This window comes from Manis pentadactyla, chromosome 13, assembly GCF_030020395.1.
Source record: "Manis pentadactyla isolate mManPen7 chromosome 13, mManPen7.hap1, whole genome shotgun sequence".
Taxonomy (NCBI): Eukaryota; Metazoa; Chordata; class Mammalia; order Pholidota; family Manidae; genus Manis; species Manis pentadactyla.
The window spans coordinates 61171265-61185975 of NC_080031.1; the positions used below are offsets into that span (position 1 = coordinate 61171265).

Genomic DNA, 14711 nt, shown 5'->3' on the forward strand with positions numbered 1-14711 from the left:
TAAAATCACTGTACAACCAAGATATATTATGGACTCCTGAAGAAATGCAATTATTTGTCACTAAAAATTTTCTTAAATTTCATTCAAAACATTTTATTGGCATGGCTAGCCCTGTTCTAGGAGCTTGGGGGTACATCCATCAGTAGATCAAAATTGTACCTTTGGACATATTTTTGCATTATATGAGGCTATTCAGAATTGTCTTTCCTTTTTGCTTGTTGGCAGTAAAACAGTGTCACTATATTACTAAGATTTTCAGTTTCAGTACCACTGCCTTGCTGTGGTGATATTTTAAACTGCAACTTCTTTCCTATATCACCCAGTGTTTGTCCAGAGTACTTAGCATTTTCTAATCTTTTATAAAATTTACTTATTTGGCTTAATGTGTGTCCCTCTGCCCACCCCCAGCACTGGAATGAAAGCTCCTGGAGGCAAAGGAATCTCTTGTTCCGTGAACGGCGTGCTCAAATCCTGAGCATGACTTCCAGCTGTCACATAGTGGCCGTTCAGTTATGCTCCTTGTAACTAGTTTTCTGTAAAAAAAAAAAAAAAATCTCACTCTTCTTTATTTGGATCGATTGTTTTCTAGGTCTGCTTCAAACATAGAAGTCCTGAGGAAAAAATTATCAACACTTTTTGAAATACTCAAATTTTAGGACCTTGTATGGCAGGATGTATGTGGTGAGTGTGCATGATCTTTTTCCTAAACAGGGTTTCTCAACTGTGACGTCTGGGGCTGGCCTCGTACCCCCCGTCCTGCTCAGTCAGCAGTATCTCCAGATGTTGCCCAACTGCTCGGTATGGTAGCTACAGCTACGTGGAGCCACTGAGCACTTGAAATGTGATTAGTGTGACTGAGGTACACAGTCTTCATGTCATTTAAATCTTACATGCACTGAGGACAAAATGCTCCAGTGTGGAAAATTGTATTATTTGTGATACTAACAAGGATGCTAACATATTTCCAAACCTTTAAGGTTCATTCTGACTAGGCAGTTGTTGTTAAATCATAAGGAGAAGTTAAAAGATTAGGTGCTCTGAGTTCTGGTAGGTAACTCTTTAAAATCGAACTAAAAGAAAGGAAAGCCAAGCCAGGATTGAAGGGAAACATTTATTGAATCAAAATCAAATACTTTTTTTTAATATCTACAAGCCAACACTTAACTCACCTTATTTAAGAATGAACACAATGTACAAAAAAAGTATGCTTATATTATAAAAATATGTCAATTTTATCTTCTGGGTGCTGAACAGAAGTCATTTGCTTTTCTCTAATGAAACTGCTATAATTTAATAACAAAGTAAAAGCTAATGTACTCACAAAGTATCTTTAAATAAGGCCCACTGCTTAACGCACCCAGTCACCATTTCCACTCTGCTACTGGCACCACTTCACGTTGACATCCCAGGAAAGCACCTATGGCATCAGCCCTTCCACTTCCCTTGCTTATTAGCAGCTGTTAGCATGTATTTCAGCAAAGTATTAACAGTCAATCCTATTTAATCAAACTTGGAAGGTCACTGGTTCCCTTTATCTCAAGTACATGTATTTACATAGATAAATGTGGGAACACAGCCTCCCTAAAAAAATTTGTTCAAGGTGTTTATCTTGGACTATTTTTTTCACTGAGTGTATTGGCACCTTCCTTGGCACATGGTCCCAACCCCTGGGAATTGGGGCCCTGGCTCCTCCCTGGGGTGGTGCTATAGGGGTTACAGGACAAGTACCCTAGACAGCCTCAGTGCTGACAATGCCAGGATGTCATCATTAAAGTGCTTGCACGCAGCAGGCGCCCTCACACAGGCAAGCTGTGGTTTTGCTGGTGCACTATCTTGGTTAATAAGCATAAATGTTTTCCCTTGACAGAGTCTCTGGGATGGACAGCAGTGAAGGCTCAAAATTGCAGAAATTCAAGGACCAGTCTAGTGCCCCACTACTGGGTGAATTCCAAAGAACTGGGGCAGAATGGAGTATTACTTCCAGTATCTAATTCTTTCATAAGTCTTCAATTAAGCCTCATTTGCTGCTGCATGAAATGTTAACATCTAAAATTCATAAAATTTGTCAAGAATAAACATTTTGTAACCTGAGCAAAGATTTCTCCCCATCATCCTCACGGCCAAGTTCAGCCAGATTGATGTGTTGCTCTTGATAACTTATGCCGTCGCCATCCCCCAAATCATAGAAATGCCAGTGACTCTACAGCCGGCAATACAGGCCAGAATTCCAACAGACTGTTACAGTAGCTGGTCCTCTGTTAGGTACCCATTTAAAGATGATGGTGTTTACAATCCTAAGTCCTTGCTCTCCAAATAAATATACTCAACATTTACATATGTATGAGTGCAAGCCACAAGCTGCCTTTTTGTGGAACTGTGACCTGGCTCCCCACATGAGGCAGCGCCATAGAACATGCAGGTGTCCACCTGCCCAGATGAATAAAAATCATTGTGCCTGTGGGTCTCATACCTTCCAAAATATACATAAATGGTAGCCAATTAACAAATATTAACAGGTCGTGCTTACCAAGAAACCGTAAGGCAGAAAGGGTTGGAAGAAAATGTTTAAAGTGGAAAATAAAGGATGCAAAGTGGTGTTAGCATTCACAGAAAAGATCATGCTGAGCTCAGATCCATACTGATGAACATTAAGCCACAATCCAAACAAGTCCGCAGGTCCAAAGGCAGGCGTGCCGGCAGGAGGGGACGCAGGGCCCGGCTGCTGCGGGCAGAACAGCAATGTCTCACTGGATAATCACAACAGGGCGAACAAGATGCCACCACATTTCTCTTTGCAATCGAAAAGAAAAGCAATCACACACAAAAATGAATGACCTATAAAACCAAAAGAGAAATCCAAATTATCTCTATATTTTAGAGGTTCACACTTTTTACAAGTTTATAATGAAAGATTTATCAGTAACACAGTGTCACATATACACTCACTTCCTACATGTGGGATGCCCTGCAGGACTATCTCAAAATAAGCCTCTTGTCACCATTTAAAGTTATTCATAATGAAAAGAACCCACAACTAATACTCAAAATGCAATGGCCTCTGACACAACCAAGAATATGTTTGCACCTTCCAGTAATTCAGTTCTTAAAAAAGAACAAAATATATCCATTTTGAAGCCCAAGCCTGCCGCACTCACCGGGGAAGGGACCAGGGCTATCCCGCCTTCGTGTCCACGAGCTGCAGCTGTGCGCTGGCGGACACCCCGCCCCCGTAGCCTCCCTTGGACTGCATCTGGTTCTGGATGGAGCTGACCTAAAATAAAGTGAAGCAAAGGTCTGCAATTCTGGTCTCAACATCTTTTTCCTAAACATCATCCTCCTAAAAAATGTAGATTTTTGCCGTTTTCATAGACTTAAAATTTTACTGATTATAGGAGCAAATAGGCTAGTAATGGAAACATTTTTTGCCACAGCTTCCCAATTATGAAAAACCTGTTCTGTAATTCACAAGGTGTACGTGGCAAAAACAGCCAAAATACGAATCAGCTCACCTTTCTGTTCTCAACCTCAAGTATCTCAATTTACAGACACGTCACATGTGTGATCACCTAAATTACTTAGAAGTATGAATGAAACTGGACCAAAGATAAATTTTTTAAAGTCCATGTGACAAAATTTACATACTTGACATTCTTAATTAACAAAAAGCATCAAGGCTTATTCAAAAAAACACATCTTCATAGTTTCACATGGTGCATTCACAATGTCATGCCAATTTTAAGAAGAAAACATTTTCCTCCAAAAGTCAATTCTTTCATTTCAAAATAAGCATTTGGATTTTTTATTAAGTAACCCATCAATGTTGAGACTGAATGTATGTACAGCTGTGGCTATGTGATATTTTAGTAAAATAAGGCTGTATTATTAAAAGAGTCAGGGAAAAGGAGACTACAAGTCATCTGACCACTCAGGAAGCCTGTGGGCCCTGGTGCTGCACCCATGTTCCTAATACAAGCTGCTCAGTGCTTTGGATAAACAGATACATGGTTTTGCCTCATTAACACTATTACTGTACAGAGAACAGAATTCTCTCACCAAATCTGGCTTATACCAGTTAGAACCATCCATGACACTCCAGTTAAAGTTAGGGACTCCACAATACTCAGTCTACACCCAGAGTGCAGGGGGCCACAGCTGCGCACCACCGTGCAGACAAGGACTAGTGCAGGCAGCCCCAGGAGGCACGCCTGGTTCTCGGTCGTGAAGACCCCACTTCCGCCAGCCTGGAGGGCGACCTGGAGCCCCCGCACTGGCCCTGCGCCCCAGCCGAGGCGTTGGCCCTGCCAGGACAGTCCGCCAGCTCTACCAGAACGCATGGCAGGCATGAGGCACCAGCATCAATGACAGGCTATTTGTAGAGCCCGAATGCCAGGCAGGAATCTTTCTGAAATGTGCAGAAACAAGATTTCAAAAGTTCAAGTAAATACCATGAGCCCAAAATTCAATTCATCCTATGTGGTTAGGTTTTTAAAAACCTGAAGTGGGGAAGAAGGAATAAAATTGAGAAATGAAAGTCACCATATAGAATAAATTTGAAACCATTCATTCTATTCATATATATTAAAATAACCATAATAACGAAAGTCAGAGAGTCCTGTGTGCCCTTTCGTTCCATGCTGGTCCAGGAAACAAAGCTACTGATTTGTATTTTGACAACAACCTGACACCTCTTACATTTCTACTAATGCAGAGGGTGAAACCAAGTACTTTTCCTACAGATTTAAAACAAAGAAGCTGTTTCCTTTACAGGAAGCCTCAAATGTCATTCCTCTGCTTACCTAGTAACTGACGTGACAAACTTGTTTGCTGTATCCAGGATACCCACCCACCTATTTTAAAAGTCTCTGTTCTCTTAGGTGTTTGTTCATGTTTCCAGGGAGCACCATGGATCATAATTCTGTGTTTACAAAAGCCCTACTGACTGTCTCTAAACACTGCAGGGACCACCCAGACACCGCTGTTTACTTTAGATTTGGGGGAAACACACTCTGAACACTTGGTGGCTCACGTCACAGACAAAATGAGGCAGAGCCCTGGTTAAAAAGTCCTCTCTCGGTAGTTCTTCCACCACACTGCACTGTTTTTCTTGTGGACAAAAAGTAAGGAATAAAAGAGTTCGGCTGAGTAAATCCAACGTCTGTTCTGAATTCACTAAACCTCTGTAAAAAGACAGCAAATATGTACAAATTCTAATCCTTGACCCTCTGCTTTGCACATGAGAACTTACAGTAATGAATAAATCAGATATTCTAATGTCCTCGGGTAAAGGCTAATGTTTGATGAAAGTAAATGCAATAAACATGTTTGCAAAAGAACCCAGTGAACCTTGGAGAACAAAAAGACATTACTAGAAGGCTGATTTCCAAGTCCCTTTGCGGGGGTGGTGGGGGCGGGCAGCAGATTTGATGGGATAGTAACTTCCATTCTGAACTCAAGCCCTTTGAAGTTAGCTTCAGGAGAAGGGCAGCTAGGAAGAGTTTAGTACAAGCAATAGAAACATGAATAATGGCAAATGAAGTGAGAGACTGATTTTTCACATTCACCTCTCGTCTATGCTTACATTATGTATTTATATTTCGTGTCTACAAAGTCGTTTAGAATAGTGCAATCACTAAGGGTGTCATGCATCCATCACACAGGACGCGTGCGTCTGCGCCCCAAACCCCATCAGCGCGTCCCGCCGACACCTACTGAGTTCATCCCACTGAACAGGTCTCCCGATCCCACATGGGCCGTGTGCACAAAGTTTGTCGGCTCTCCGATCATACTTCGGTCTATCCGCCGGCGTCTTTTCTAAAACAGAGGGAAAATGTATTGAGAGAAACGACCTTGTTAAACTCATTCTGATGGACTTATGACTTATTATGTCAATACTTACATCTTGGACTTCTGCAATTACCTCTTATACACAAAAAACGATTGGTAAAGCACAACCATGGGTTATTACTTAGACCTTAAAAAGAGATTATTTGGTCTCGTTTTGGCCCTCAACATATTTGTATAATAACCACTTAAGTTTTACTTTAAAAATAAGACATGTAAAATTGTCATCAGTCACCATTACCGTTAGCAAAGAATACAGCTGTGATTTGAGTACACTATTCTGATTTTTGACATCACTTTCTAGCTTTCATCATAAACTTATTATTCTTTGATGGTTACTTAGATCACATTACACCCAGCTACCCTTCCACACTGGAACAGATCCATCCGCTGCTCTATACAGGGAAGACTTGGTCCTACTCCATTCTATCACCACGGGGAACAAAACCCTGCCCAAACTCAGTCTACTAGGCAGTGGCTGACTGACTCCTCCCAACTTTTGACAACTGCTTCCAGGGCACGGGGCAGGTCTCCCAGTAGCTTCTCTGCCAGCCGGAGTCCCTACTCCACCTCATTATGGCTATTTCCTTACTCTGTTGCTGTTTCACTGATCATCTGAGATTTTTCCAGAGACAAAGGACAATCAGTCCCAGGTTTCCCACGACCCCTTAGACATCCTGATGTAACTGGAAGGAGACACGGATGCAGCTGGCTTCATGTCCTCATGCCAGCTCTGCTTAGCCCCATTTACTACCCCTGTCAAAAAGCATACTGCTGCGGTGCAGCGGGCCTCAAAACAGAGACCGGTCATGAACCTGTTGGGTTAGGTTGCCTCTGAACATGAGACTTATGTCTACATATACTGAAATGTTAGTAAGACGCTGATAAATCCTAAAAACTTGTCAGGACAGACCTAGTTAGTGACAGTGCCCCAAAATTGTAACATGGTTTTCTACAAAGTCACAAACGTGTATGTAGTTCATGCATTAATTTTAGAAACCAGTAAACATTTTTACTGTCCTCTAGCTTCTATTGCTACAGATTAGAATCCCAAAAGCAGCTTGATGTTTTCCTGTGAAATACTCACGTTCAGCCTCAGAGTTCAACAATGCCACTGGGCTATCTCTAAGACTGCTTCTTTCCTTCCAGTATTCTGTATGGCATGTGGCATCCCTCTCTGCGTGAACACAGGGTTTACTGTGTTTTAGGAAAGTTTTCTTCTTATATTTCTTTGATATTGCTGCTTGTATTCTCTTTTGCTATTTCTTGAGCTCCTGTTATGTAGACATTTTTATTTCTCTTCATAGCTTTGCAGTATTGGAAGACAACTCCACTTGATCCTCCTCAGAAATCTACAGATTTTTGCTTACAGGCCACATGGTAAATATTTTAAGTTTACAGGCCATACAGTCTCTGTCATAGCTTTGACTCCACTCTCACTGCAGGTATAGACAATGTGTAAATAAATGAATACAGCTGTGTTCCAGTAAACATTTGTTTACAAAAACAGGTTGGCAGGCTACATGTGGTCTGATGACCCCAGCCCTAGATCAATATTTTCTCAGTGGTAGATAACATTTTTCAATTATAGTTAAACTTTTCAGAAACTCTTTTTTATGAGATTGTGTCACTGTAATATTTTTTAATCTCTTTGAGAATTCATATTATAGGTTTTCATTTCTTCCTCTCAAAGTGCATGACAGTATGAATTAATAGTCTATAGCAATAGGGAGCAAAATACTTTCACATTCCTTCACTTCTCCAAATTTAGTTATGCCAAGCCCCTTTTTGAAGGGTTGATAAGAAAGTCAATCTTTTAGGGCCCTGCTCTGTAGGATTATAGACAAACAGTGCCTTTCTGCCAAGGGAAAGTCTCTCTCCTTTATGTTCTTCAGTTTTCCTGTTTCTCAGCACAATGTGATGACTTCTGCCATACAGGTGCCAAGTGCAGGTGTCTAAGGGGCCCCCACAGACCCCGGCCCCACAAAGCCTGACCCTCAGCCATCCTTCCGGCCAGGATGCCACAAGCCAGCAGCGCACCGGTCTCACCCAGCCACTTCCAATCCTTCTCCCAGACTCAGTTTGTTTTCCCATCCCAGTCAACACACTTCCCTTCATATTCTTGTCTGGGAAACACAGCATAAATGAGCCTTCAGAAGCAATGCTACCTTCTCTTCTCTAGGACTAAGGTAGGGAAAGATGCTAACTGCTGCTCTGAGCTCTGTTTCTACTTGTTATTAGCTACATTTCCATTACGTTTGTCTTGCTGGTGAGCAATTGGGTTGTTCAGGCACATCCGAGTGTATTGCTACCCATCAGAGAATGTGAATTTTCCAACAACTTATTGGGGTTTCCTCCCCCAAAAGCCCCTTGACAGGCAGAGGAGGCAGCTGACGGGTTCTTGGAACATGGATAAACACAGGAAAAGGCAGGCGTCGCCAGCGGGAGGGCGAGGGGAGCGGCAAGTTCCATGGGGAAGTGGCCTCTGCTGGACTTACCCAAGGCCTCGTGCAGCCAGCCTACAGGGACAACAGCTCCTGACGTGCACGGGTGCCACTTGGTGAGAGGGACAGGCCTCCTCCTGAGAGTGAGATCCACCCCCAGGCTCCTGGGAGCCCTCATCAGCCCTCACCCCATGAACGCATGGGAGCAGCTCGAACAGGTCTCCTCTGCGTCACTCCCTCCGAGGCTGAGTCGGGGGCTCACAGCTGCACTACTCCATTACTTTGCAGCTGAAGTACTGCGGGATGGTGCTGGGAGAGAAGAGTCACCGGGGACCCAACTCACCCAGAAATGTCTCCTGAAAGAATAAACTAGTGAGCGGATCTGCCTGTTAACTGATGTGCTTCTGAAAGAAGGGTATTAATACACAAGTCGTAAATAATACAACAAACATTCTGAAGACTGAGGATGTTCAAAAGTACACGACTAAACTGGTTCTAAGAGACTTCTCACACTGAAAGGCAAAGGACAGGAAGAGGCCAACTTACTTCCATCATAATGCTTATGTTAGTTGACTAATAAATCTGAAAACTAAGTACCTTTCAACTGAATTTGATGAACTCAGCAGTCAGCCTTTCCCGTTAGTACCTCACGCCATCTAATCCTGCCTTGATTTTTAAAGTGGAATCTAGGAGTCTGCCCTCTAAGGCTAGGAGCTCCTTGTAAAGCAGGGGAACGACACGATCAAGCTGGGTGTGAAAGACGATGCCCCCACAGCCACGGCAGGCGGCGGGCGGGAGACCGAGGCAGAGGCCATGCAGGCCACGGCGGGGCAGGACATTCCTCGGATCCAACGAACGCAGCGGAGACGGACAAAGTAGACAGATCCTAGGTGTTCGGGAGGTTAACACGGACAGCACTTGCTTGCTGGCTGTACGTGAGAACTGAGGAGGGGGAGAACGGAGCGGCAGGTCTCAGGTCCGAGGAGAAGGTGCACGTCCCCAGGGCCAGGCAGAGACTCAGCGGAAGACATGCTGGTTCTGACATGTCTACGAGACGTCTGAGTGGAGGTACCAAGAAGGCAAGCTGGACATACAGACAGAGGAATGTGAACAACACTAGACAAGAAGGAGTGAACCTAGGTCATCAAGCTGTTCGGTCAATGAGAACTGCCAGGAGGGAACACGCACAGAGGGACTCCCTGCCATCTCAGGAGGCCGAACACAAACTGCCTGAAAGTCAGAGGAGGAAAATCAGGAGTGTCTTCCTGAAAGGGTCAAGGGTTAGGCAACACAGCTGAAAACTGGTGAGAGGTCCAGTGGGGTGCTGTGTCCAGGCGGTGGGGAGATGGAGCAACGAACGGACAGGGAGAAGCCAGGGCTGCAGCTGAAGGGAAGCGGAAATGCGGACACACTGAAATTTTCCCTGTGATGCCTTGATGATGCATAATTTCTGATGAAAAAGATCCAGTAAGAGATACAAGGGAGTGAAAAGGATTAGCAGCCTTACTATGGTTCCAGAGAAGGCAGGAAGGATGGGATCCAGACAGGCTGAGCTGGCCCTTGGACTTCTAGTGTAACATTGTTAATAAATCAAAACCCTAGATTCTAAGTATATTTGCATACTTTCCAAATTTTACATGTAATATTTTTCAGGCACAATGGAGATACTTTTTGCTGTGCAGAGTTAACAATACAAGATAGAGCCAAGATCTAAGTCATGGGCAAACAAGGGGAGTTCCTGAGCCGGGCCTCCAAGAAAGGCAGGAAGCAGGCTGCTCCCGCTGCCGCGTGCTCACTGCTATTAGCAGCGGTCACTGCTTCTCCTGGAAATATGCTTTATTCTTCATAAGGACCTTTACTAAGACTGTCAACAATGTGAATAATTCTTCCCATCCTTAAAACATTAACTGTTACTCTGCCTAAGGTCAGGGACTGGAGGTGCACAGAAACGAGCACTGTCTTAGGACGGAGACCAGGAAAAGCATCTCTTGCCACTTACTGTCAATCACACCTTATCAAAGCTGTTTCGGTCTTGGAGATACACACTATGGTATGAAGGGTGATGTCCATGATCTCTTGTAAATTCTCCAAATGGGGCAGAGGGAGGGGAGATACAGGTGAAACAAGACAGTGCCCACTGGTAATTATAGCCCAGTGCTACCTACATGTGGGGTGTCTCATCTCTCTGTGTATATCTGATAATTTTCATAATCAGACACTTCAAAAAAGTTTTCAAAAGATGTTAATTCACTTAGTTTCCTCCTACTCTCACCTTTACAAAAATTTATGCATTGTGTACTAATGAAACTGTTGTGACACAAGTGTGAATAATAAACATACAATTTTACACCTGACTTTTATCAGAACTTAATCTTTCCTCATTCTTTCTGATGCCTTACAATTCTAAAATCATCCCCTACCCGCTTCCTGTCTTCTTCCCAAAATTATCAAAAGATATATTTTAAGTTTTTAAAAATATCCTACAGAGCCATGGATATACAATGGGGAAATGACAGCCTCTTCAACAGCTGGTGTTGGCAAAACTGGACAGCTACATGTAAGAGAATGAAACTGGATCACTGTCTAACTCCATACAAAAAAGTAAACTGGAAATGGATCAAAGACCTGAATGTAAGTCATGAAACCATAAAACTCTCAGAGGAAAACATAGGCAAAACTGTCTTGAATATAAACATGAGCAACATTTCATGAACGTATCTCCCCAGGCAAGGGAAACAAAAGCAAAAATGAACAAGTGCGACTATATCAAACTAAAAAGCTTCTGTACAGCAAAGGACACCATCAGCAGAACAAAAAGGCATCCTACAGTATGGGAGAATATATTCATAAATGACATATCCAATAAGGGGTTGACATCCAAAATATACAAAGAGCCCACGCACCTCAACAAACAAAAAGCAAATAATCCAATTAAAAAATGGGCAGAGGAGCTGAATAGAAAGTTCTCCAAAGAAGAAATTCACATGGCCAACAGGCACATGAAAAGATTCTCTGCATCGCTAATCATCAGAGAAATGCAAATTAAAACCACAATGAGCTATCACTTCACACCAGTAAGGATCACCACCATCCGAAAGACAAACAACAACAAATGTTGGTGAGGATTCGGAGAAAGGGGAACCCTCCTACACTGCTGGAGGGAGTGTAAATTAGTTCAACCATTGTGGAAAGCAGTATGGAGGTTCCTCAAAAAACTCAAAATAGAAATACCATTTGACCCAGGACTTCCACTCCTAGGAATTTACCCTAAGATTGCAGTAGCCCAGTTTTAAAAAGCACTATTTACAATAGCCACGAAATGGAAGCAACCGAAGTGTCCATCAGTAGATGAATGGATAAAGAAGCTGTGGTACATAAACACAATGGAGTATTATTCAGCCATAAGAAGAAAACAGATCCTACCATTTGCAACAACATGGATGGAGCTAGAGGGTATTATGCTCAGTGAAATAAGCCAAGCGGAGAAGGACAAGTACCAAATGATTTCACTCATATGTGGAGTATTAGAACAAAGAAAAAAACTAAAGGAGCAAATCAACAGCAGACTCACAGAACCCAAGAATGGACTAACAGTTACCAAAGGGAAAGGGACTGGGGAGGATGGGTGGGAAGGGAGGGAGAAGGGGAATAAGGGACATTACGATTAGCACACATAATGTAGGGGGAAGGGCATGGGGAAGGTACTATAGCATAGAGAAGTAATGACTCCACAGCATCTTACTTCACTGATGGACAGTGACTGTAATGGGGGATGTGGGGGGGGGACTTGATAATGGGGGGAATCTAGTAACCACAATGTCGCTCATGTAACTGTATATTAATGATACCAAAATTTAAAAAATGAAAAAAAATCCTAAAGAGCTATCACATACCATGGGTACATCAACCTAGTTTAACACCATTGTGCATATGCATCATTTGTGACTTACATCACACATTCCTTCTTTGAAAATAAAACCCAGAACAGCCATAAAATTGCCTTCAACCCTCAGGCTTGGCAACACATGCCCGGTGTGCCTGGAGCTCCCGCACCTGTCACGCGCCCTCAGCAGCGCCCTCCTTGCGTCAGGGAGACCCGGGCTGGGAGCACAGAGCCGCAGAAGCCTGGGCCTTGCACCTGTGGGGTGACATGGGGACAGCCCTTTGTTACCAACAGGCAGTCGCCCTAAGGTCTCCACAGCCTGCGTCTGGTGTCCCCCAGAGTTCTGGGCCCTGTCTTGAACCAACCACTCTCACCCACAGACCGTCTACTCGGACCCAGTGGTCAAAGCCAGTCAGTGCTGAAGGGAAGGAGGGGCACCAGGCCTGGCGGAGCTGCCTCGGGGGTCACACGAGCACGAGGGTCTGTGGCTTAAACTGTTGGCTCCTTTCCAACGGGTGTGTGTGGGGGCATGGATGCTGAGGTTATAACAATGGTGCCCATCAAGGCAACCTAAAAATTGAAACTTAAAAAGGTTATGAAACTTAAAAAATTACTTTAAAAACCTGGAATGCAAAATTCAGAGAAAAGAATTATTTCGGGCTGTCAGGCCTGTGCTCCTGCAGTGCCTGTGGGATGTTAAATGACGTTAACATTTACACTTCACACCACACCTAAGCTACCACTGGAAGGTGGGGTGTGTCTATACCTGCACATAACATGGGACCCCAAGGGCCAGTCATATGTAGCACACAGCAATTCATCAACTTTTTTAGAATGAGTGAATCTATGAATTTATAAACATTACATTCACACAATTTTTAAGGCTTAATTTTTCAAACACACTTTTTGTTGCAATGTAAGTATTCCACCTCCCTTACATTTCTAGAATATCAATCAAGTATATTTATAAACAATAGCGGTAACTTAATCACATAAAAGTTAAAGCTTCCTCTTGCTCTAAGACTATTCTCTGGGCAGCTTATCGCATGAACACATGTCATTAAGGAGCAAATTAAGGCAGGTGCCACAGGGAAACAGGCCCAACGTGTTCCTGCCTAGGAATGGTCACAGAGCAAATGAAGCATCAAGGTGCCCAACATCTGGGGCAGGAGCAAAAAGCTGGTATTTTCAGGCTATAAGGCAGCAGACACTTACACCAACATGACCTAAGTAAATGAAAAACTGAAAGAGAAAGATATGCTACTGAACCTACTTTGTGACCTAGAGAAAGTCAGCTGAGTTTTATAACTGAAACCCCCACCATGAATTCTATCAAATAAACCCCAGATTCCCAGCAAGCAACCAGGGTCCCACAGGGTAGCTCCGATTTGAGGAAAACACAAAGACACTCAGCACATGTGATAATATGAACTAACTGGAGACAACTCAAAACGTCAACATCACAGTATACACTCTTTCCAATGGCCTGTCTTTATACAGAAGAGTTTTCAGTTGTGCTGTGAGAAAAGCCCAAATGTTACACAGAAGGAAGAAGGAAGAGAGGGCAGTGGCATCTGCTTGGGGTCCACGGCTGAGGAGTGTGTGATGCTACCAGGGACACACATGCTGTAAGGTCCACAGCTGAGGAGTGTGTGATACTAACAGGGACACACATGCTGTAAGGTTCACGGCTGAGGAATGTGTGATGCTAACAGGGACACACATGCTCTAAGGTCCACGGCTGAGGAGTGTGTGATGTTAACAGGGACACATATGCTGTAAGTGTGGTTATTTAAGAATCGAATAAAACATTTTTTCTTTTAATTTGTAGGCATTATTTTTTTTAATGGCAGCTAAGTTGTTCAGTCATAAATATTCACTAAGTTGTTTCCTCCCAACTAGTTAGTAAATCTGTAAAGTGTTGCTCGGGCCAGGGGTGACACACAAAAAAATTAGGTGTCAAGGGCACTAAGAACAACATTTGGGAGCCTCTGAAGTTAGTTTTTGAAATGGTGACAGTGTAATTAGGCACCTGGCATTTGTAAAACAAACAGTAATTTTTCTTTGATGCCGCTGACACCGACTCCCTGAGTGCGGGACCTGCCTCAGAAGTGCCCGCTTTCTACTCATCCAGCTCAGATGGCAGAAAAAAGGAGACTAACCAAAGTTACAATAATATAAAAAGGGATCTGGCGTTTTTCTGCAGTAAAGGAAAGGGTTTTCCTAGTAGGTCTTTAATTACACAAAAAATGAAAACAATACTTTCTTGGTAGTATTGTCAACAAACTACACGACAGTTTTCTCACCCAAACGCCCGCACACATGGCAACTGCGCATTCATTCCTTGATCCTCAGCCCAAACACACCCTTCTGAGTTGAGGCTGCTTGGTATTCCTTGGTCTGAGCACTCACAGCACAAGGTTCATACTTCAAGTATAGCACTTAAAACACTGTATTATAATTTACCTACTTAGAGCCTGTTTATATTTCTATACTAAGAATTCTTCTATGACCATAGCTATGCCTGCCCCATTAGATGATAA

At 43.2% G+C, this 14711-nt stretch overlaps 1 protein-coding gene across 5 annotated transcripts in view; it reads right to left on the minus strand.

Moving 5' to 3' along the window:
* Nucleotides 1-1097: 1097 nt before the first annotated feature.
* The window catches only part of CDC42SE2 (CDC42 small effector 2), a 148785-nt gene continuing 135171 nt past the window's right edge, over nt 1098-14711 (minus strand). For 4 of the 5 annotated variants that reach the window (XM_057491167.1, XM_057491168.1, XM_057491169.1 and 1 more), the window contains 3 exons: nt 5710-5811; nt 3156-3271; nt 1098-2790 (listed from right to left, as the gene is read on the minus strand). In XM_057491167.1, coding sequence (XP_057347150.1) covers nt 3173-3271; nt 5710-5811 — 201 coding nt within the window. In that variant the 3' untranslated portion in view covers nt 1098-2790; nt 3156-3172. Of the gene's footprint in view, nt 2836-3155; nt 3272-5709; nt 5812-14711 lie in introns of all 5 variants that reach the window. The other variant, XM_057491170.1, reaches the window with a different exon arrangement.